Source organism: Schizophyllum commune, assembly GCF_000143185.2.
Source record: "Schizophyllum commune H4-8 unplaced genomic scaffold SCHCOscaffold_11, whole genome shotgun sequence".
NCBI lineage: Eukaryota > Fungi > Basidiomycota > Agaricomycetes > Agaricales > Schizophyllaceae > Schizophyllum > Schizophyllum commune.
Genome location: NW_026089548.1, coordinates 392,027 through 410,029, shown reverse-complemented (window position 1 = coordinate 410,029; position 18,003 = coordinate 392,027). Strand labels below are relative to the sequence as shown.

Sequence of the window (18,003 nt, the reverse complement as noted above, 5' to 3'; positions counted from 1 at the left end):
ATAGGTAGATTGTGTAGGCCAGGTCGGCCACGGAAGATAGAAGCGTCCGAGGACCATGAAGCGCACGGGCGAAAGACTGCACGGCGCACGAGAGGGAAAACATATCGAACAGCAAAAAACGACAAACAACAGAGAGCTATACAGCGAGGACGAGGAAGAGAGGAGGCAGGCGGCGACGGCGGTGGGGATGCTCCAACCCAGCCTCGCCCATGTTTGTTTTTATACCCGATGTGTCGCGCCAGCCCGTGCCCACTCGACCGCAACGCGGTCGGGCGACCCTGGAGGCAAAATGCACGAGCCCGGTTGTTTGTTCGACCGCATGTCGGATTCGGAGATTAATGACAGGCGGGGGACGGCGCGCGCAGGCAAACTGATCCTGAGGGGCCCCGCGATGGGCAGGGCGCGCGCGGCAGCGATACGAGCTGGGAAGGCTATTCGACCAAACCTGTTTGAGGAACAAGGCCCCGGCGGAGGGGAAAGCATCGTCGCGTCACTCCGTGTGCTGCACCCGTCACTCGGTGCGCTGCGCCCCGGGCGTAGCACAGCGCCCCCGATATGGGCCGTATGTCGGGCGTGACCCTGTCCCAAGCTCAGGGCGCGACGCGCCTCGTCCAGAAGCTCAGAGTCCGCGGCGAGACACACGGCAACTTGCCGCGCCACGGAGGTAACTTTTCCACCTTGACGAGCGACGCGACGAAACAGAAAAAAATATGAGATCATCGGCGCGGTGAGGTGATCGTCCGCGCAGTAAGCTGGAGCCTGAGCGAGCGAGGTCGTGCTGGTATTGTCAACCGACGCTTGACGAAAGAGAGGTGATCGCATCTTCTGGCTACCAACGCGTAGACCGGGGCTTGCCGCCGCGTGCGACGGCGTGTTGATGCGTATTGAGACCCGAAACCCGCAAGTCTCGGCGCAGAGTCCAACGACCCGAGCAACACCTTGCTCGTGACTGAATTGTCGTCACCGAGGCACGATGCTGCAGGTTATTATCATCAAGCTTACACCGGTGATCCAGAGGGTACTCTGTGATTCTTCCAAAAGGGGACTGATGGCGCCGTTGTGGGTGCCCCCGTTCGAGATTCCCACGCCACGACCCTGCCATGACAGAGCTGCGCGCAGTGAATGTGTTGACTAGAGCGGTCGACATGGCAGTCCCCAGCAGTTCTAGTGCATTCCCAAGGAAGTCAGGGAGCGACAGGCGAGGGGTCCAAGGCGCGTTGGTCTCGAAACGGACCCAGCCGACCCAACCGACGACGATACGCAGCAAAATTTTGAAGTTCCATCGAGATGGCGCCAAAAGAGCCCAAGGCGATTAAATTGCTCTCTACCCCGGTCTTCGAGCTCATCGACAGAGGACAGAGTACTGAGACGTTCGGATCTAATAACGGTCAGTATATACCATGTTTACCAGCTTCACCAGCATTCGCGCGCGTCTATCATAAGCACGGTGGCACATATACTCTGGGTTTGCGAGACTACCGGCAAGGGTGAATCCAGCCTCGTGGAGTGCATGAGACTTCGCGGTACCGATAGGCAGCAGTTCAGCGCAGGCACGCTAAGCATATGTGACAAACGCCTACTGACCATCTCCTCGACTGAGCAGCGTGGCATCGCGTCAGCGATCGGCGTGAAGGTGCCGTCAGGTCTGCTGTTCAGTGAGATAGGCAGGTCAGAAACGAGCGAAGGCAATCGCAGGTACACGCACCTCAGCTTGTAGGCTTGAGGCGGTCTCGCCGCTCGCGTACCACTTTAGGCGCTCCTCCTGGCCCTCGTCCGTCGGGCCAGCCGCGCGAATAGGACAAATCGTGAAGGGACTTGAAGGGACAGCCGCTACCGTCGGTTTGTGGTATCGATACAGATGTTCTCAGCGTGTATCCAGGCGGATCGGTCGGGTAGCGTGAGTGAGCGTGAGTGTGTGCGACCTTCAAGCTTCAAGCCCCCATGGCCATGGAGCACTAGCGCGTAGCCGTAGCAAGGCGACAGGAAGTGAGAGCGCAAAGATTGCATGATGGTAGCGAGAAAGCGGGAAGAGAAAACCGTCGCGCGACCCAGCAGCGAACTTTACGAGAACAAGTCCCAAGGTTGCCGGAAGGCGCCGGGTCTATGATCCACGGACCACGTGCCGGCCCAGACCTTTTGATAAATGGCCATTCAACACCTTCGAGGGCACGACGACGAGCGCGACGTCGTCGGCGATGGGCAGCGCATCGTCAAGGTAAAGGGCCTAAAAATCCACCAAAGCCGATGCACTGCCCCAGCTCGACACAACTCTCGACAGATCGCAGCAGGCAAAGTCCGAACCGGCAGACGCAATGTCGCGTAGATAAGTGCAAGAATACGGCTGAGAGACATTAACATTGTACAGGGACTTTCGGGGATGCCCGTGGGGATACATACAGAAGCCGAAGTCAGGTGCGTCAAGATCGTCGCCACAGCTGAACTGACGATCTGCGCGAAGAAATACATCTAAACCGAAGCGGTGTCGGCGCGAGCCGGTCAATAGGTCATAAAAATGCCAGTCACACTGTTTGTCAAATATTTGATGGTCGCATCTCGCTTGTGTGGCTCGCCGCTCTCGAGATTATTAGTACTGATTGCATGTGGGCGCCTGGGGGCGCGCATCACGTGCTCAGCGTGAGACGGCTCCGGCAAACCCCGATGACCTTGTACTCTGCTTGAGATTGTAGGTGAGTATCACGTTGACTTGAGCGATACGTGTCATGCTACATCTGCTACCGGACAAGCTGGTAAGCCTCACTTCAACAAGCTCAGAAATAACAGCATTCTGGGAGAAAAGTATTGCAGGACTCGCTGATGTGACTTTGCCAGTGATTAACGCAGAGTTACTGCCAGTCGTTCTCCGTCTTCAAGCAGCGAGGGCTGGGCTCGGAACGAGTGAAGAACCTAGACCGTGCTTCAACCGTTCATTGCGTACATACAAGAATGAGCATCGTCCCTGTAGCCAAGTCCAAGATACGAACAAATCCATGAAGACAAAAAGACACGGAAAGTACAGCTTCCCGCCCGCACGTTCACAAAGCATCAGAGTTCTCGCTTCTGCACATCGCATCAGCCATGTTGCCACCACGCGCGCCCGAATCGCCTCACCCGTCAAGTACGCTGCAAGGGAGGGTCAGTAAGCACCTAGGCTAGTTGTGCGACAACCCTCGCCTGCGCCTCGTTCGATCCAGCGTCGCCGCCCGCCACATTCTCCACCGGCACCCCATTGACACCCTCCACCACCGGCACCCCATACTCCTGCTCCAGCGCGTACCGCCCGTAGTTCAGCCACCACCCCTCCGCCGCCTCCACCGCATCGAAGTCGAGCTGCCGCGCATACGTGTGCCACGCCGCCGCGAAGTCCTCGTCGCTCATCATCTGCTCGTCCTCGTCGATCAGCAGCGTCGCCGCGAGGCTCGCGTCCCGGCTCTCGCGCTGCGGGCCCGGCGGGAGCATGACCTGGTGGATCGACTCGAACTCGGAGGCCTCTACGGCGGCGACGCGCGCCATGCGCGACTGGTTGTAGCCGTGGAGGAAGAGCGGGATGTGCGCGCGGGCGGTGATGTGCGCGAAGATGCGCGCGAGGGTGAAGGCGTCTTCGATGGCGAGGGCGCTGGATGCGCTGTGAGCGACGCGCAATCGTCAGTCCAGATGGCTTCGACCTACCAATGGTGCGTGCAGTGGATCGGCGAGCCGTGCGCCGCGTCGCCGATGAGCACCACGCGCGAGTTGCGATCCGCAAAGCGCGTGAAGCGCGGAACAGTCTGCGTTGTGGTGTGCACGGTGTGCGCCATCTTCGCCAGCCGCCGCAAGCGCGGGTCGAACTGCTTGAAGTAATCGGTGAAGTCCTCGTACGGCTGATTCAGCTGAAAGTGCCCGTCGACGAGAGGTTCGCTGGGATCACATATCCGAACTGCAGTCATGATGAAGGCATCCGGACCGCACTAGGTGGAGGTAAGCGAGATCGCCTGTGAAGTTTGATCATCCTTACTCACTGGATGTCCCAAAACAACCATGCCAGTCCCTGGCCAGCCGATCAGCTAAGAATATGAGCATGAGCAAGACATCAATCGACCGTGCAGCTAAGCGAGTACGGCTGGGGCTCACATTGTTCTGCCAGAGAGGGTCCAGGATGGGATCGCTTCGCATCCGTTCTCGTGATATACAGAAAGTCCACCTGCACCACGCATAAGAGCATGTAAAGCGTGCTGGGTGTCGCTTACCCCCTCGTCGCGTGTATTGTGGGAAATGAAGACCTGGGCCTGTACGCGCTGTACAGGCTCGCGCCGTCGTCCTCATCCTCCTCCATGTCCTCGTCGTCCGCGTAGATGGGTTCTGGGTCCTGATTGACGTAGGCGCGCGTAACGCTGAAGCGGCCATCCGCGCCCACGACCTAACTCGCTATCAGCCTTCCCTGCTACTCGGCTCGGGACTCATGCGCACGATGTCAGCGGAGAAGGACTGGCCGGCAGCGCTGACGACCACGGGGCGGTCGCCCGGGATGACAGACGCGACCTGTACGTTGTACACGATGTGCACGCCCGCGAGCCTGCAGATCTGGGTCAGATGATCGTGAAGGGTGTCGTACTGGCGAATGAGTCAGCGACTTCGGCGCGGGAGGTGGGGAACGCGGAAAGACGCGCACAGGTATCGTCCAGAAGTTGCCCAGGAGGTCGGTAACGCATTGGGGATCGTATGAGAGGCGCCCGAGGACGTGGAACGAGGTCCCTGCGAAGTCGATATTCAAACACTGATATGAAGGGAGGGACTGAATGGGGATCGACCTTCGACAATCGTAAGGCTGCGCGCGTAATCGTCAGAACTCATGAACGGGAGATAGCAAAGAACAGAACGCACTCTCTACAAATCGTGCCCTTGCTTCGCAGAAGCTCCCGCACGCCGGGCATCGTCTCGAGCAGACGCGTCGCATTTGGGGGAAGACGTAACCCGCCGCGGGACTGCAGATCGCCTAAGCGTGCGCTCCTCTCAAGATTTACGGTACACGCACGGCGCTCGGGGGATCCTTTTCCAGGATCAGGACTTTGTGGCCATTCTGCGCGAGCTGGTATGCAGAGACGAGACCCGCTATACTGCCGCCAATAACGATGAAGTTGAGCGGGCACGTTTGTGGGGACGCCATGACCGTTGCTGCGTTAAGGACGAATGGGGCGGGAGATTCGAGACAAGCCCGTGTGATTGTCCTTCATGGAAAAGGCAAAGATGTGAGACAATGCTCATCGCCCTTATGGCAATCACCTTCCCCGTGGCACGCCCCTTGCGCCACGCGGAGATAACGTACACTGGACCCACAGGTGTAAAGCTAGCAATACAGGCGAGCTACTGACATCCTTCACGCTCTTCAACAGGGCTCACACACACTGGAGTTCAAGAGGATTCAATAGCCTAGATAAATACATAAATAGTCGAGTATGATTAAAGTAAACTGCTGCATACGATATGTAGACTGCCTTCATCGGGAAGAGACAAGTATAAGCACAACAGGCAAGAGTACAATAAATAAGTGAGGGTGGTCATTGACATTCGAGTGAGTGAAGAAAGAAAAGGCGTGAGGCGTGAGGTTGGGACCTGATTAATCTCAGTCCGGAGCTGGTAGGGTAGACATCAAGAGAGCAGGGACGTGAGGACAAGAAGCACTCGGGCTCAAGAAGCAAGAAGCACCCACGGACTACCACCTCAGTGCGGTGGGTAGAAGCCCCCACTCCCCGACCGCGACGGACCGCCCGGCATGTCCAAGGGGTTCATGAACGACGCGGGCGCGTCCATCCCGCCCGGATACACGTCCCCGCCGAAGCCCGCGCCCCCCGCGGGCGGCACCGGCGGCAGCTCCGTGCTGAACGGCGCCGGGCTCTCCGTCGCGCCCCCAAACACCGGCGGGCTCGCCCCGTCGCCCATCGCGCCCGCGCCCCCGAACGACGCCGGGCTCTCCGTGCGGAACATCTCGCCGCCCCCGCCGCCGCCCATGCCCGCGCCCGTGCCCCAGTCGGACGAGTTCTGCCGGGAGGCGGGCCCGATGTTCATCATGTGCCGCATCTGCTCCTGCATCTCGCCTGTGCTGTAGTTCGAGCTGCGCGAGTCGGAGCGCGCGAGGTGCGGCAGCGGCAGCGGGAAGTTGGACGGGCTGCTGTGCGCGGACTCTGGCCGGCTGTAGGGATGGAAGCCGCGCGGGCTGGGGCTTGGGTGCGGCGAAAAGTGCATGCCGCGGCCAGTGCCGTCGTAGTCGCTGCCTGCGGTCGTTGGTCGCCGTACCTCTCGTGCCATGGACGGCGTCATGCTCCTGTGTCGGCGGATGGGACCCGTGCCGCCGGCGTCAAGAAGGCTGGGGACAGGATAGATGTTCGCGTGATCGAAGGCTTGCTTGTGAGAGGGCGCCGACATCGAGATGTTCTGCTCGTACAATGAAGAAGCGGAGGAAGACTACAAGCCATCAGTCAACCGGCCATATAGATACACAATGCACTCACCGAAGAGTATGATCCGGGACCGCTCCAGGACCCGTCGTAGTCCCCAAAGCCGACTGGTCCGTTTGGTGCGCTACCCGGGAAAAAGCCTTCTTCCTCGTTCCCTCCTCTGACTGTCAGGTCGAACCCTTCGTTTGATGGCCCGGCTGGAAGCTGCGCCGCCATGCCCATGCCCGCGCCCATCTCGCCGAACATCCCCAACGGAGCCCCAACATTCGACATGCTACCCATCCCCGAGCTCTGAGGCATACTGCCATACGCGCCGTCGTCCATATCGCTCCCGCTCTCCATCCCGCCATCCCATTCGCCGCCATTCATGCCAAAGCCCATCCCGCCCTCGCCGCCCATCGCGAAGTCCATGCCCTCGCCCTCCATGCCCCCGTTGAACCCGGGGATCCGCTCGACGCCGGCCATGCCCTCGCGCGAGTGCGTGCGCAGGTGCTGCCCGAGGTTGTCGCTCCGCGAGAAGCGCTTCCGGCACATCGGGCACGCGAAGGGCCGCTCCATCGTATGCGTGCGCAGGTGCCGCTTCAGGTGCTCCATCCGCTTGAACAGCCGCCCACAGGAGAAGAGCGGGCACATGAACGCCTTGCCCGTCGGGTCGAGCTGCGCGCCGTCGAGCGTGTTGGCGTGCAGGGGACCCTCGAGGTTGGGGGAGCCCTCCATTGGTGGGCCAGGGTACGTGTGCCGGTGCTGGGGCCCGCCGAGGTCGAGGCTACGTGGGCGGTTCGAGAACTCGTTCCACGTCCCCGGATTGCGCCCGGGGCCGGTGAGCTCCCCGCGCGCCTGCTTCATGAACATCTCCGCCGCGCTGACATCGTCGCCCTCCATGTCCCCCATGCCGCCGAAAGGGCGCATCCGCTCGCGGCTGAGGCTACCGCCTGGGCCGTAGGGGTAGTTGGGGAACCGCATCTGCTGCCTGCCGCGCTCCATCTGCATGCTGAGGCCCGACTTGTTGGGGTTCAAGTTGGAAGAGCCGGGCGTCTTCTTGCGCCGCTGCTTGTAGGTCGGGCTGCCCTCGAATAGGTTGAACATCGAAAAGAAGGGCGTCTTCTGAGCGGCGGTAGGAGGCTTGCTGGACGATGCATCGCTGTCGGACTCATCCGCAGCGGACGAACGAGATGATGACCGGCTTTCGGAATCCTTGTCACTGACGGGTTGCGCAGCCGCGACGAACTGATCATAGAGCGTGCGTTTGGGATCGTATCTGTAAGTCATGAGCTCAAATCGTAGAAAGATACATTCCAGGGATTGAGATGGAACTTGGGAGAGCCTGGGCAACAATGCACACCGGCAGGATCGCCATATCGTGCCATGTGCACATCGACTACCCTCACACAGCACACCCCAGTATCCTGTTCATGAAGTGACTGTCGTCCGGGTAACTCGTCGAGTGCTCTGGACACCCGGCTGCGATTGTTCACAAGCTAAGCTCAAGCGGGAGGGGGCTACGCCTACCGCACCCTCTGCCCGATGGGCCACATTCGCCAGCCCAGAGGCCGAGATAGTTCGAATAAGGGCAGGAGCCAGAACGCTAAGATACGCACCGGAAGCTCATGGCGGGCTCGCCAGTGATTACCGTAGTCGGTTCAAGACCCATCTTCTCGCGCTTAAGGTCGCGCTCCAGCGCATCAAGAAAGAGGCGGTCATGCGGGACGGAGAACCTGATGACAAGAGTCAGTGTCAAGCGTTCACGGCACAGCCTGAAGGGCGATGATGGTAACGATAGGTCCGTGTTTCTGGCGGACCAAGGGGTGAAGGATCAGGGAATGATGTGATGGCGAAGGCGAGGGAAGGGCGGGTATGTGAATGAGTGGCGTAGGGGGAGGCTTGCTGACCAGTAGAACACTTTTTGCTTCTTCTGCGTCCGGATGCACTGGTACTTGAACAGGAGGTCGAGAAACGGCGACTGAGAGACATTAGTCGATATGCCAGCACAGAGGGCTGCAACCACGTACCTTAGGCTCCTCCAAGCTGGCATCGACGCCCGGCTTGAGATTACGTAGATCCGAAAAGATGCCTTCCTCGAACTTTTTCATATTCCGTACTGGACGTCCGAAGGCCTGCGGACAGCGAGCGCCCATTAGCAACGCTTCGTAATGGAGCTTGGGGGCACGCACCTCGAACCTGAATACCAACGCGCGCACAATATCCGTCCCGGTGATGTGGTAAAGGCCATTCCAGAGCACGCACGAGACGTACTCCTGCGTCGGGAGAAGGAAGCGATTCAGCGATGGGTGGGAGTGGGCTGCGTCCGTCTGCTGCTGGAGATCCGAGCCAGGGTAGTCCCCGCCTCCGTTCGCCGAGTCCCATCGGCTGGGCGCCGTCGCGAGGAAGAACTTGAGCTTGTCGAGATGGGCGAGGCGCTCCTGCTCCGCGTGCGTGAGGGGGCGCGAGAGGCCTGGGAAATCCTGGGAGGTCGATGTCTCTCCTGCGCTGCCGCTGGCTCCCTGCCCCGCCGATGTTCCCCCGTTCGCGGCTGCGGCTGCCTCTAGCGACGAGTGGAAGCTGGCATGGGCGTGCGCGTTCCCTGGCCGCGCGGTGTACTCGTTCTCGTCGATTTGGATGGCGCGCTCGGGGTCTTCCTGGGTCGAGACTTGGAGATTTCCGAAGCCGAGCGATGCGCGCTTCTGCGGATAAGTCGAGTAAGAGTTCATGAAGGAATTAAGATGAGCGTCGTAAGGAACAATAATAATTAGAGGACGAGACGGCCGGGAAAAAGAATGGCAAGAGTAAAGGAACAAAACAAGGCGAAATTCTGGCCCTGTCCTTCTTGCCCACGCCTTCGGCAAACACCGAGTCCATCAACCGCGGAGCAATCATTTCTTCATCGTTGCCTCCATCACCCACGACGACGACCTATGCTGGACAGACTACCCTACATGCACAGGATCCCTTTGCCTCCCTCTACTGCAGCGCGCACCTCCTCTCGATACGCCCTCTCCTCCCCAAAACGCAAGGCGTCCCCTGACCGGAATTCACAACAAAAGGACCCCATACTTGGCTGTGTCCTTATCGGTCCTGGGTGGGTTGTGTAATGAACATCGGAATTCTGATTTCCAATGATGCCTACAACTCTCCCGTGGATCGTCGTCTTTGACGCACATCTGCACGCTCTGCGCACGCTGGACCGGCCTTCCCGGGGAGCTGACGGCCGCCATGGACGGAGAGCGAGCCCAGAAGCTGCCCCGCTCGCCCCGCAGAGACGCGCTCCCGCTCGTCCTCGGGCGCCGGACCGCCAGCGGTAGCCTTGCCGCGGCGCCCCGGGAGCATTTCGCAGTCGGCCTCGTGAGGCTCGTGGTCGGCATTTGTTTTCCATCGTCATCGAACCCTGTGGAGACTGGACGGACCTTGTCTGTGGCTGGCGCGATAGCGGGCAATCGTGCGTGCTCCTTGAAGGCGACAGACCCATGAAGGTGTTTCCCCTCCAGTCTGATCAACCGGACTCGCCGCTTTACCATTTGAGGCACTCTCTTCAGCGCCAGGACACGTTCTGCGCCACAATCTACTTGCATCTCTGCGGTTCGATCTACGACGATGGGATCAAGAACAAGGAACTCGTGGGCTTGTCGGAGGCCCTTGTCGGATGATCCTCGCCCACCGTCTGGACTCGTCGTCCCTTGCCAACCAAGTAACCGCGCCCTTGGATCTGCTTTCTCTGCATCAATGTGCGGCTCCCGACCGCAAACCCAACCCCTCCACGGCGAGGTCTCGTCGTGGTCGAGCCTGAATATATCTTCCGAATATATGTAGTCACTACGTTGGTCAACTTCTCAGCGACCTTCAGGACCACTAGAAGATCGACAAGAACAGAACTTATGCACTCGAGAAGAGGATTTAGCACTCTCCATTCAGCCTCAGCTTCTCCCGCCCTCAACGGACCTGCGATGGATCTGCAGTTGCCTTGTTCTATATCTATGGCAGTCTACTCTATTCAGGCGCTAGCGTTGATCCTCAGGATATCCTGCCCTATAAGGCGACTCGCGGAATCTCTCCCTCGCAGCTTGTCATTCTCCGCATGCGCCGGACATGTCTTTCACCTATCTTCGATCATCTCCACCACGTCCCTCAGCATCGATACGCCGCCCATATTGTGCATGTCTTCGCCTCGCGCTACCCTCGTGCTACCTTCGAAGTAAGGAGCGGCGCTCCGTCTCGCGCGACGCGCTGCTGATAGGCTTTCCTCCATCCCGAGCCGACTTTGCGCGCCGGAAGGACGATGCTTGTCACGGTGAGTCACAGAGAAATACGAACCTTCTGTGCACGTGACTGTGAGAGTTCTCCTGAAGGCCCATTCGACCTGCAATGCAGCCTGCACCTACTCGTGTCTCTGTAGTCCGTCATGGCCTCCTCTTAGCCTAAGACGGCCTTCCCAAACGTTCTGCTCAATCACAATCTATCATACGGTAGCTGATGAAGATAATAAGCATTGTCAATCCCTTCTCAATCTGGCAAACACTATCATTCGGGCTGTGTACGGTGCAAAACGGTAGACTGTATGCATCACCATCACTGGGCTACCACCGTGCAGGAGGTTATTCGGAGTACAATGGTATCCATCATGCACTGCGTGGACAGTAGGTCGTGATGGGCGACCTAAGCAGTCTATTTCGGACAACTGAAGACGAACGGACGATGCTGGGTCGACCGCAACCGCGTGTGAGCAGCCCAAACCACTACATCCCTTGACATGTCAAGGCTGCTATGAATGATCGCAACAATCGTCGAAAGACCCATCCCGACGACGGAGGCTCGGAGGTGAGCGGAGGTCTTTGCGAAACGCGGGCGCAGGCTCTGTTCCGTTGACGCTTTTGATCCCATTTTCAAGCACTTCTTGATCCCTTTTTCGATAACTTCTTGATCCCGATCTCCGTCTTCATTGCCTCTATGATACATTTGTGATTATACAGTCCGATACTTCATTATGCTTCCCCTCGTTCGAAGTGCCTGTACGGTGACACTGCTTCGTCGGCAACACAGCATCGTCGTAATTGCCAAGTTACACCTTCGCGCCGGTCTGCAGAGGGAAGTTAGCCTTCATATCGTAGTCTCGCAGGGATGTACTGGTCGGGTAGAGGCAGGAAATACTCACATCGGCAGCATTGGTGATGCTCGTCACGTCTTTGTTCGTCGGGCTCGCATGCACGGCCGCGGACGTGCGCGCGATGTCGCGAAGGTCGACGTCTACATAGGCAACGGTCAGCAAGAGTCCACACGAAAACACGCATTCGACACTTACGACCTCCCTTCGCGGCCTCCTTCCTCAATCTGCGCGCCTCCTCGATCTCTTGTGGCGAGAGCTCGACGTGCTCGGTGGATGCAGGGACATCTGCGTGTCGGCGTCAGCTCGTCCCCTTCGCCCTCTTCTCCGACCACGAAGAACTCCAACTCACCTCCGACAGCAACTCCCGGAGCCTCCTCGCTCACGTCGTACACCGCCTCGTTCTCCAGCTCCGCCTCCTGCTCGAGCGCGCCCCAGTTATGCGGGCCCGCGCCGTGCTTGCGCGGGTTCGGGTCAAGGCCAGTACGGTTCAGCGAGCGGTCACGCTTCTGCGCGGCGGGGGAGGTTGCGCGTTCAGTGCGGGTCATGGTGATGTGTATGGATGGATGGATGGATGGGTGAGTAAGTAAGATTTTAAGCGGATAGGTTGCGATGTGCTTGTCGTGGATTCACTTCAAGGTGAGTACGGACGTCAACAGCACCTCTCGCTGGCTTATATGGGACGGGGCCCGCGCACGTCACTCGGAGCTGATACATCGAAGACATTCTCGGCCGTTCCGGAGGGCGGAGGGCGGGGCTGTCGCGTCATGGGGTGCGACAGTCACCTGCTGCTCGGCGCAGCCTAGTCGTCGGGGTTGCGTCGGGGCACGAAGACTTCGAGCACTCGGATCAGGACGTAGAACACACGAAGGAATTCAGCAGAATGGGTTGGGCGAGACGGGAAGAGGGAGGAACCTAACCGAATACAGACCGACCGGCTTTCGCCGAAACGTCACGTGCGGCTATGTTGAAGTTCGTCACACCCGTCGTAAAGCTACTCTGCTGGGCGGGATGGTTCTGACCTGCTCGAAAGGTAGGCACATCGACCCTGTGAGATGATCTGCTGCCCTATACTGCTCTGCGGATGGATGGATGCAGTCCTACAGTAGTTAAAACTGGTTTTATCGGGTGCCTGGACTGCCTCAGAACACCATCTCATAGCACCGCAGCTTGTGCCCCTTCTTCCAATCCTTCTTCTGGCACGCCTTCCCGCAGTACCTCACCGACTTGCATCTCGAGCACTGCAGCGGTACATCATCCTCCATGCACACGTTGCACTCCTCCAGCCCCGGAATCTTGTTCGCCAAGTAATCCTTCGACGACTGCAGATAGTACCCCATCGGCATGTGCTCGATCGGCCCCAGCATGCCCTGCAGGCGCTGAACCTCGATCTGGTTGTATTGATCCCACTCGTCCCAGTGCTCGTCGTCAATGAGCGCACGGCACTTCTCGCGGAGCGCATCGCGCACGCCCTTGTCGATGCACGCGTGCTTGTCGTCGCCCAGATCCGTGTCGCACCATTGCAGCATGAGCATAATGATGGAGCAGACATGCCCGGGCCCGCTCGGCGGGAGCCACTCGATGCCGTCGACGAAGGCGGAGGCGACGAGGTTGGGGAAGCCGCCGGCAGCGAACTCAGGGGACTGGATGTACTTGCGGAGGTAAGGGTTTACGTGCGTGTCGGGGAGGAGGGAGAGGAGCTGGATGTAGGAAGAGAGCGCTTTGTTTTGTGTCTCGCGCGAGGTGGTGCGGATGGCGGAGACGAGCGCGGGGATGTGCCGGGCGGAGAGGGCGAGGAAGAAGAGGCTCTGGTCCTTCTTTGGATATGCCTCCAGAGAGTGCAGCTGAGTGAGAGCGTAAGCTAGTGTATATTGCGGCGAGGATCTCTGCGAACTTGATCCTGCAAAGTCTTCATCTCTTCAGGAGAGAAGTCCGTGTCGGCTGGCAGGCGATCCTCTAACCTAGCGTTCTTCGCCAGGAGATCGACAAACCGGATGGTCTCTTCATGTAGATCAGTCTTTGATTGAGTCGAAGCCATCGTTTCTCGGCGCAGCACAAGCGTCAGAAAGCCTCTCAGGGACGATGAAGATGATGGTAAAGTCCAACACGTATTGTCACGTCACTCGCGCGTGTTGTCACTAGCAGCCAAGGTTGGTGGAGTCAATCGCGTGCTCAGGGAATATCGTAAAAATACGAGCGTCTCAAATCACCTACTCGATGAGAATAAAAAGAGCATCGAAGGGCGTCCCGGCCACGACGCTTGTTGGACAAGGCACGACGGTGTGAGTATGGACATGCTTCGTGACGGATTCGAACCGAACCGGCATTTTCCGATGCATCACGTGCGTTATGTTGAACTTCACCTTTGACACTCGGAGTCGTAGAATATTGCTCACAAGCTCGTTCACACTATCTGGCGCCTCATAGACACCGGACGCATGTAACTCCCATTCAATACTGCTGATTCACTCAATGGTTCTAGCCACCTATCCCCGAGCCGGGTTAGTCGTCGTACACCCGCCGTCGATGAGTACTTCCTGCCCATTTAGATAGCCTCCAGCGGCAGATGCCATCCACACCGCAGTACCGGCCATCTCGTTCGGGCTAGGATCCCTCGTGTCAGCGTCTGTTCCACATGCCATCGCGCGCTCATCCATCGCGCAGTCCCCCATCTCGTCGCGCAGCCACCCGTAACACAACACTCACTCTCCGATTCGTCCCGCAGGTACCGGCTGCAGTCCGATCTTCTGCGCCTGACCATCCGTGACTTTGAGGTACAGGTTGGCCCTCGTCATCTCCGACTCGAAGACGCCGGGAGCGAGGGCGTTGACGCGCACGGGAATGCTGCGGCGCGCCAGCTCGGTCGCGAGAATCTTGGTGAGGTGGGCAGTGGCGGCCTTGGAGGCGCCATATGCGAACTACAGGAGGAGGAGCAATGTCAGAATGTCAGAAATAGATGTCATCTGAATCAGGGCGTTTGAGCAGGTAGGGCATATGGAACGAGGACTGAAGCACGCTCACAAAATTCTGCGCCAACTTGAGGGTCCCACTCATGCTCGTTACGTTGATCACGCTCGCCGAATACGCGCCGTGCCGCTCAGAACCCTTCGCCAGGAGCCCCAGAAATGCGGTAGTTACAGAGAATGGGGCGAGGGTGTTGATAGCGAATAGGTCCGCCCAATTGCCCTTCTTCTCAGGTGTACCAGAGGGGAAAGGGCCTTGCTCTTCCGCAAGCAACCCCATCCCAAAGGCCTCCGCATCGCCATTCTGCGGCGCGGACGCATCGCTCATCCACATCGAGCGGGGACCGGACTGGCCCGCGTTATTGACGAGGATGTCGAGGCGGCCGTCGGCGGCGGCGATAATGTCCTTGGCAGCGAGGATGCTGGCTTTGGAGGTGACGTCCATGAGGAGGCTGAGGGCGGGTCAACCTTGATTTGTGCGCTTGAGAAAGGGGGGAGGGAAGATATTGGAGGGCTTTGAGGAGACGTGGTGCGTAATAATTGCGTTGAGGAAGGGACAAGACAAAGACATACGGAATGAGCTCTCCCTTTCCTTCGAATTCCCGCGCTGCATTCGCCAGGACGTCTCCTCTCCGTCCCGAGATGTAAACCTTTGCGCCGTTTGCCGCCAGCCCCTGCGCTATCATGTAACCTATTCCCGTGCCTCCGCCAGTGACCAAGGCGACGCGATCCGTCAGGTCGAAGAGGGAGGAGGCACACATGTCCGAGGATGAGGAAGACATTCTGAGAGAAGGCAGGCGTAGGGTGGAATGGATGAACGTAAGGAGGCCTTTCAGCGCCCTACCACCGTAGCTTGAGGTTAGCAGATTACATGCCGAGACCGACTGGAGGTCGATCCTAATGCGAAGTGTCACATCACCGGCCCATCGCGTCCCAAGGGCTCCGAAGAGGTTCAGTGGAGATACCAAGCGGATAACATGGCATATATCGGCATAGTATACACACATACTACTTCTTTTTCTTCCCCTTCTTCTTCTTGACCCCTCCGCCGCCCGCGGCGCTCGTGATCTGCGCGGGTGCTGCAGGCGCCGGCGTTGCAGGAGCTGGCGTAGCTTCGCGCATCTCGACATCCGCGGGCGGGGCGGCGGCGGGGGGCTTCGTATTCTGCATTTTGCGCATGAGGGTGAGGTTTAGGGCCTCAAAGCGATTGAGGAAGACGGAAGAGTTGGTTTTGAACTTGATGCACTATGGCAGGCGCGCGGTACGAGCGATCGGGTGACAAGGGAGTGCGAGGTGATCGTGTGAATAACAGAGGTGACAGGCAGCGGTTCGGGGGGAAGGATAGACAGGAAGATTTCGACCAAGAAGTGTTTGAGAGTTAGACAGAGAGGGGAGAACGCATCGTTAGTATAGATCAAGGAGAGATGGATGGCAAACGCACTGTTCGGTCATCCGTGATCTTGAGGACCAGCTTCCCCTCATTATGCTTGTACTTCACAACATAGCGTGCCTGTGGAGAGAAATAGGCGTCAGTAGTCAAGTTGAAGGCGTTAGGCAGCTTGAGAGGTGATTGCGTCGAGTCCCCTCGTACGAGGAGTACACAGAATCACGGTACGCACATGGTTGGGAGATTTGGCATATAGCGCCTCCGCGGCGTCTGAGAAGTCATGCCATGAGTGTAGATACACCATCGCAGACCGATCCCAATCCTCCTCTGGCGGCGCCTGCGATGTGCAGCGCTCGGCAATGGGGGAGGGAGGAAAGGAGAAGAGCCACGCGGTGCGCACGCGAGTCAGGACCGGAAGCCGGGCCAAAAAAGCAATTCCGACCTGAATTCGAACTTGTCTTAAACGGTCATGTCGAAATCTTGACACTGCGGTCAAGGGGTGCTGCGAGCCCCCGATATCTACATCTGAATGCTCCAATGTCATCACATTGAGAATTTTCCGATCGGATGAACCCGGTTCTCGAGTTCACTTGAAGTTCATTTGCACTTGGATGCACCGACTACTATCAAGAGGTTGGCACTGCGGCACCAGTAGACGACACAACAAGGTAAAGGGATAGCTGATATAGCCTCTATAGTGGACGTCAGATTACGTTAAGCAAGGAGTCAAGTACACCACCACTGGCAAGCTAGCGGTGGTAAGTCGCGTTCTTCGCATATATAAGAGCTCGCCGCCTCTTGAAATATTATCCCATCTGCCTCACCTGCTGGCCTTTTTCGCTCTGTCTTCCTCTCACCGCTATCTTTGCCCAGCATTCAACAATGAGCACCTCAACCACCGATTATACGGACATGCATGCCCTCGCTCTCTTCGACCTCTCTGACCGCGTCGCACTCGTAACCGGCGGCGGCACGGGCGTTGGCCTCATGATAGCTCGAGGTCTGGCCGCGAACGGCGCCAAGGTGTATATCGGCGGACGTAGAGAGGATGTCTTGGCAGCGAGCGCGGTGGAATACAAGTGGCAGGGCAAAATCATTCCGTACGTGCTCTCCAACCTCCCATCATAATCTACCGTACCCTTTCAATGTCAATCGGTCTATCATGAGCTGACCTCTAACCAGCCTCCCCATGGACGTCACCGACAAAGGGGAAATTCTTACCGCAAAAAAGCACATCGCCCGCACCGACGGCTACCTCGACATCCTCGTCAACAATGCCGGTCAAGTGGGCCCTTGCTCGCATTGGATGAGCGACAACGACTCGGTAGGAAATCATGATCCCGAATCCTTCGGCATGGGCCTTTTCCAGGAGGACCAGGGCGAGTGGGAAGACATATTCGCCATCAACGCCTACTCGCCGTTCTTCGTGACCAGCGCGTTCATGGGCTTGTTGGCCGAGGGCGCGACGAGGCACGGCGCGTGGACGGCGAACGTGATTAATATAACGAGTATGAGCGCGAGCATCAAAGTCTCGCAGGGCCATGTGAGTGGCTGATTTACGTCGAGGGGCGGCCTATCGACGATCGGTGGCCCGGCTATCGTCGATTAGTGGCCCGCATATCGGCAACAAGCTAGCAACACTGACTCACCACACACCCCAGTTCGCGTACAACGCCGCCAAAGCCGCCAACACCCACCTCACCAAGATGTTCGCGACCGAGCTCGCGCGCCGCAAAATTCCCGTGCGCGTGAACGCGATCGCGCCCGGCGTCTTCGAGTCGGAGATGACGCGGGACCTGCTGCAGGAGAACGGGGCGGACAATGTGGCACAGGGGATGCAGCCGGTACCGATGGGGCGTGCAGGAGGGTGAGTGTTCTGCGTTGCGGTCATCAATGTCGGGGTCTACAGGTGCTGTATCCGAGGATTGGATGGATGCTCACGAATGTTTCTTCAGCGTGAACGAGATGGCGGGTACTGCGCTCTGGATGGCCTCTTCGGCTGGAGGATATCTGAACGGGGAGGAAATACTCATTGACGGCGGGTTTACGACGGTGAACCCATCGCGATACTAGGTCCTACATGATGAGGGGTATTAGAAGGCTAAATATATTGTACAAAAGGTCCTAAACCGT

The 18,003-nt window shown here is 58.4% G+C and overlaps 10 protein-coding genes across 10 annotated transcripts; 3 read left to right on the top strand and 7 right to left on the bottom strand.

Moving 5' to 3' along the window:
• Window positions 1-3,003: 3,003 nt before the first annotated feature.
• Window positions 3,004-5,202, bottom strand: SCHCODRAFT_02638473 (FAD/NAD(P)-binding domain-containing protein). Its single transcript, XM_003027949.2, has 11 exons — window positions 5,009-5,202; window positions 4,858-4,958; window positions 4,785-4,801; window positions 4,646-4,728; window positions 4,444-4,587; window positions 4,224-4,393; window positions 4,108-4,177; window positions 3,996-4,040; window positions 3,667-3,944; window positions 3,109-3,613; window positions 3,004-3,057 (listed from the first exon to the last, which is right to left on the bottom strand). Exons 1-10 carry the CDS (start codon window positions 5,138-5,140, stop codon window positions 3,145-3,147), a joined length of 1,509 nt encoding a protein of 502 aa, XP_003027995.1. The 5' UTR covers window positions 5,141-5,202; the 3' UTR covers window positions 3,004-3,057; window positions 3,109-3,144.
• A 177-nt stretch (window positions 5,203-5,379) lies between these two features.
• SCHCODRAFT_02638469 (STE-domain-containing protein) lies at window positions 5,380-9,226 on the bottom strand. Its single transcript, XM_003027948.2, has 6 exons — window positions 8,600-9,226; window positions 8,438-8,542; window positions 8,318-8,388; window positions 8,027-8,143; window positions 6,483-7,686; window positions 5,380-6,435 (listed from the first exon to the last, which is right to left on the bottom strand). Exons 1-6 carry the CDS (start codon window positions 9,134-9,136, stop codon window positions 5,695-5,697), a joined length of 2,775 nt encoding a protein of 924 aa, XP_003027994.1. The 5' UTR covers window positions 9,137-9,226; the 3' UTR covers window positions 5,380-5,694.
• A 61-nt stretch (window positions 9,227-9,287) lies between these two features.
• Window positions 9,288-9,913, bottom strand: SCHCODRAFT_02638467 (uncharacterized protein). Its single transcript, XM_050346025.1, has one exon. It carries the CDS (start codon window positions 9,750-9,752, stop codon window positions 9,549-9,551), a length of 204 nt encoding a protein of 67 aa, XP_050198129.1. The 5' UTR covers window positions 9,753-9,913; the 3' UTR covers window positions 9,288-9,548.
• On the top strand, window positions 9,341-9,517 carry SCHCODRAFT_02515487 (uncharacterized protein; the record flags this gene model as incomplete). The annotated part of the gene is made up of 1 exon (XM_050343329.1): window positions 9,341-9,517. The coding sequence occupies one exon, from the start codon at window positions 9,341-9,343 to the stop codon at window positions 9,515-9,517; it is 177 nt and encodes a 58-aa protein (XP_050198130.1).
• Window positions 9,914-11,317: 1,404 nt separating the features above from the next.
• On the bottom strand, window positions 11,318-12,411 carry SCHCODRAFT_02638461 (uncharacterized protein). Its single transcript, XM_003027947.2, has 4 exons — window positions 11,873-12,411; window positions 11,719-11,808; window positions 11,572-11,663; window positions 11,318-11,496 (listed from the first exon to the last, which is right to left on the bottom strand). The coding sequence occupies exons 1-4, from the start codon at window positions 12,066-12,068 to the stop codon at window positions 11,479-11,481; spliced, it is 396 nt and encodes a 131-aa protein (XP_003027993.1). The 5' UTR covers window positions 12,069-12,411; the 3' UTR covers window positions 11,318-11,478.
• A 67-nt stretch (window positions 12,412-12,478) lies between these two features.
• SCHCODRAFT_02552630 (uncharacterized protein) lies at window positions 12,479-13,630 on the bottom strand. Its single transcript, XM_003027946.2, has 2 exons — window positions 13,415-13,630; window positions 12,479-13,364 (listed from the first exon to the last, which is right to left on the bottom strand). Exons 1-2 carry the CDS (start codon window positions 13,556-13,558, stop codon window positions 12,663-12,665), a joined length of 846 nt encoding a protein of 281 aa, XP_003027992.1. The 5' UTR covers window positions 13,559-13,630; the 3' UTR covers window positions 12,479-12,662.
• Window positions 13,631-14,006: 376 nt separating this feature from the next.
• Window positions 14,007-15,244, bottom strand: SCHCODRAFT_02515044 (NAD(P)-binding protein; the record flags this gene model as incomplete). The annotated part of the gene is made up of 4 exons (XM_003027945.1): window positions 14,007-14,124; window positions 14,227-14,438; window positions 14,542-14,935; window positions 15,057-15,244. 4 exons carry the CDS (start codon window positions 15,242-15,244, stop codon window positions 14,007-14,009), a joined length of 912 nt encoding a protein of 303 aa, XP_003027991.1.
• Window positions 15,245-15,399: 155 nt separating this feature from the next.
• SCHCODRAFT_02638449 (signal recognition particle, SRP9/SRP14 subunit) lies at window positions 15,400-16,255 on the bottom strand. The gene is made up of 3 exons (XM_003027944.2): window positions 16,103-16,255; window positions 15,925-15,993; window positions 15,400-15,728 (listed from the first exon to the last, which is right to left on the bottom strand). Exons 1-3 carry the CDS (start codon window positions 16,172-16,174, stop codon window positions 15,492-15,494), a joined length of 378 nt encoding a protein of 125 aa, XP_003027990.1. The 5' UTR covers window positions 16,175-16,255; the 3' UTR covers window positions 15,400-15,491.
• Window positions 16,256-16,778: 523 nt separating this feature from the next.
• On the top strand, window positions 16,779-17,128 carry SCHCODRAFT_02638446 (uncharacterized protein). Its single transcript, XM_050346024.1, has one exon. It carries the CDS (start codon window positions 16,783-16,785, stop codon window positions 16,996-16,998), a length of 216 nt encoding a protein of 71 aa, XP_050198128.1. The 5' UTR covers window positions 16,779-16,782; the 3' UTR covers window positions 16,999-17,128.
• On the top strand, window positions 16,987-17,960 carry SCHCODRAFT_02638445 (NAD(P)-binding protein). The gene is made up of 4 exons (XM_050346023.1): window positions 16,987-17,004; window positions 17,053-17,413; window positions 17,532-17,737; window positions 17,826-17,960. Exons 2-4 carry the CDS (start codon window positions 17,060-17,062, stop codon window positions 17,941-17,943), a joined length of 678 nt encoding a protein of 225 aa, XP_050198127.1. The 5' UTR covers window positions 16,987-17,004; window positions 17,053-17,059; the 3' UTR covers window positions 17,944-17,960.
• Window positions 17,961-18,003: the final 43 nt, after the last annotated feature.

What these genes read in the sequence shown, in the direction of transcription:
- SCHCODRAFT_02638473 (XM_003027949.2), bottom strand. Translation starts at nt 5,140, where the DNA reads ATGGCGTCCCCACAAACGTGCCCGCTCAACTTCATCGTTATTGGCGGC. An exon ending in AGTCCTTCTCCGCTGACATC is followed by an intron (nt 4,394 to 4,443) that starts GTGCGCATGAGT and finishes ATAGCGAGTTAG; the next exon opens with GTCGTGGGCGCGGATGGCCG. An exon ending in ATCCACTGCACGCACCATTG is followed by an intron (nt 3,614 to 3,666) that starts GTAGGTCGAAGC and finishes CAGCGCATCCAG; the next exon opens with CGCCCTCGCCATCGAAGACG.
- SCHCODRAFT_02638469 (XM_003027948.2), bottom strand. Translation starts at nt 9,136, where the DNA reads ATGAACTCTTACTCGACTTATCCGCAGAAGCGCGCATCGCTCGGCTTC. An exon ending in AAGCAAAAAGTGTTCTACTG is followed by an intron (nt 8,144 to 8,317) that starts GTCAGCAAGCCT and finishes TCTTGTCATCAG; the next exon opens with GTTCTCCGTCCCGCATGACC. An exon ending in GTCCCGGATCATACTCTTCG is followed by an intron (nt 6,436 to 6,482) that starts GTGAGTGCATTG and finishes GATGGCTTGTAG; the next exon opens with TCTTCCTCCGCTTCTTCATT.
- SCHCODRAFT_02638467 (XM_050346025.1), bottom strand. Translation starts at nt 9,752, where the DNA reads ATGCTCCCGGGGCGCCGCGGCAAGGCTACCGCTGGCGGTCCGGCGCCC.
- SCHCODRAFT_02638461 (XM_003027947.2), bottom strand. Translation starts at nt 12,068, where the DNA reads ATGACCCGCACTGAACGCGCAACCTCCCCCGCCGCGCAGAAGCGTGAC. An exon ending in TCCGGGAGTTGCTGTCGGAG is followed by an intron (nt 11,809 to 11,872) that starts GTGAGTTGGAGT and finishes GCCGACACGCAG; the next exon opens with ATGTCCCTGCATCCACCGAG. An exon ending in GGAGGCCGCGAAGGGAGGTC is followed by an intron (nt 11,664 to 11,718) that starts GTAAGTGTCGAA and finishes TTGCCTATGTAG; the next exon opens with ACGTCGACCTTCGCGACATC.
- SCHCODRAFT_02552630 (XM_003027946.2), bottom strand. Translation starts at nt 13,558, where the DNA reads ATGGCTTCGACTCAATCAAAGACTGATCTACATGAAGAGACCATCCGG. An exon ending in TGAAGACTTTGCAGGATCAA is followed by an intron (nt 13,365 to 13,414) that starts GTTCGCAGAGAT and finishes GCTCTCACTCAG; the next exon opens with CTGCACTCTCTGGAGGCATA.
- SCHCODRAFT_02638449 (XM_003027944.2), bottom strand. Translation starts at nt 16,174, where the DNA reads ATGGTGTATCTACACTCATGGCATGACTTCTCAGACGCCGCGGAGGCG. An exon ending in ATGCCAAATCTCCCAACCAT is followed by an intron (nt 15,994 to 16,102) that starts GTGCGTACCGTG and finishes TTCTCTCCACAG; the next exon opens with GCACGCTATGTTGTGAAGTA. An exon ending in AGATCACGGATGACCGAACA is followed by an intron (nt 15,729 to 15,924) that starts GTGCGTTTGCCA and finishes CGCCTGCCATAG; the next exon opens with TGCATCAAGTTCAAAACCAA.
- SCHCODRAFT_02638446 (XM_050346024.1), top strand. Translation starts at nt 16,783, where the DNA reads ATGCATGCCCTCGCTCTCTTCGACCTCTCTGACCGCGTCGCACTCGTA.
- SCHCODRAFT_02638445 (XM_050346023.1), top strand. Translation starts at nt 17,060, where the DNA reads ATGGACGTCACCGACAAAGGGGAAATTCTTACCGCAAAAAAGCACATC. An exon ending in TCAAAGTCTCGCAGGGCCAT is followed by an intron (nt 17,414 to 17,531) that starts GTGAGTGGCTGA and finishes CACACACCCCAG; the next exon opens with TTCGCGTACAACGCCGCCAA. An exon ending in CCGATGGGGCGTGCAGGAGG is followed by an intron (nt 17,738 to 17,825) that starts GTGAGTGTTCTG and finishes ATGTTTCTTCAG; the next exon opens with CGTGAACGAGATGGCGGGTA.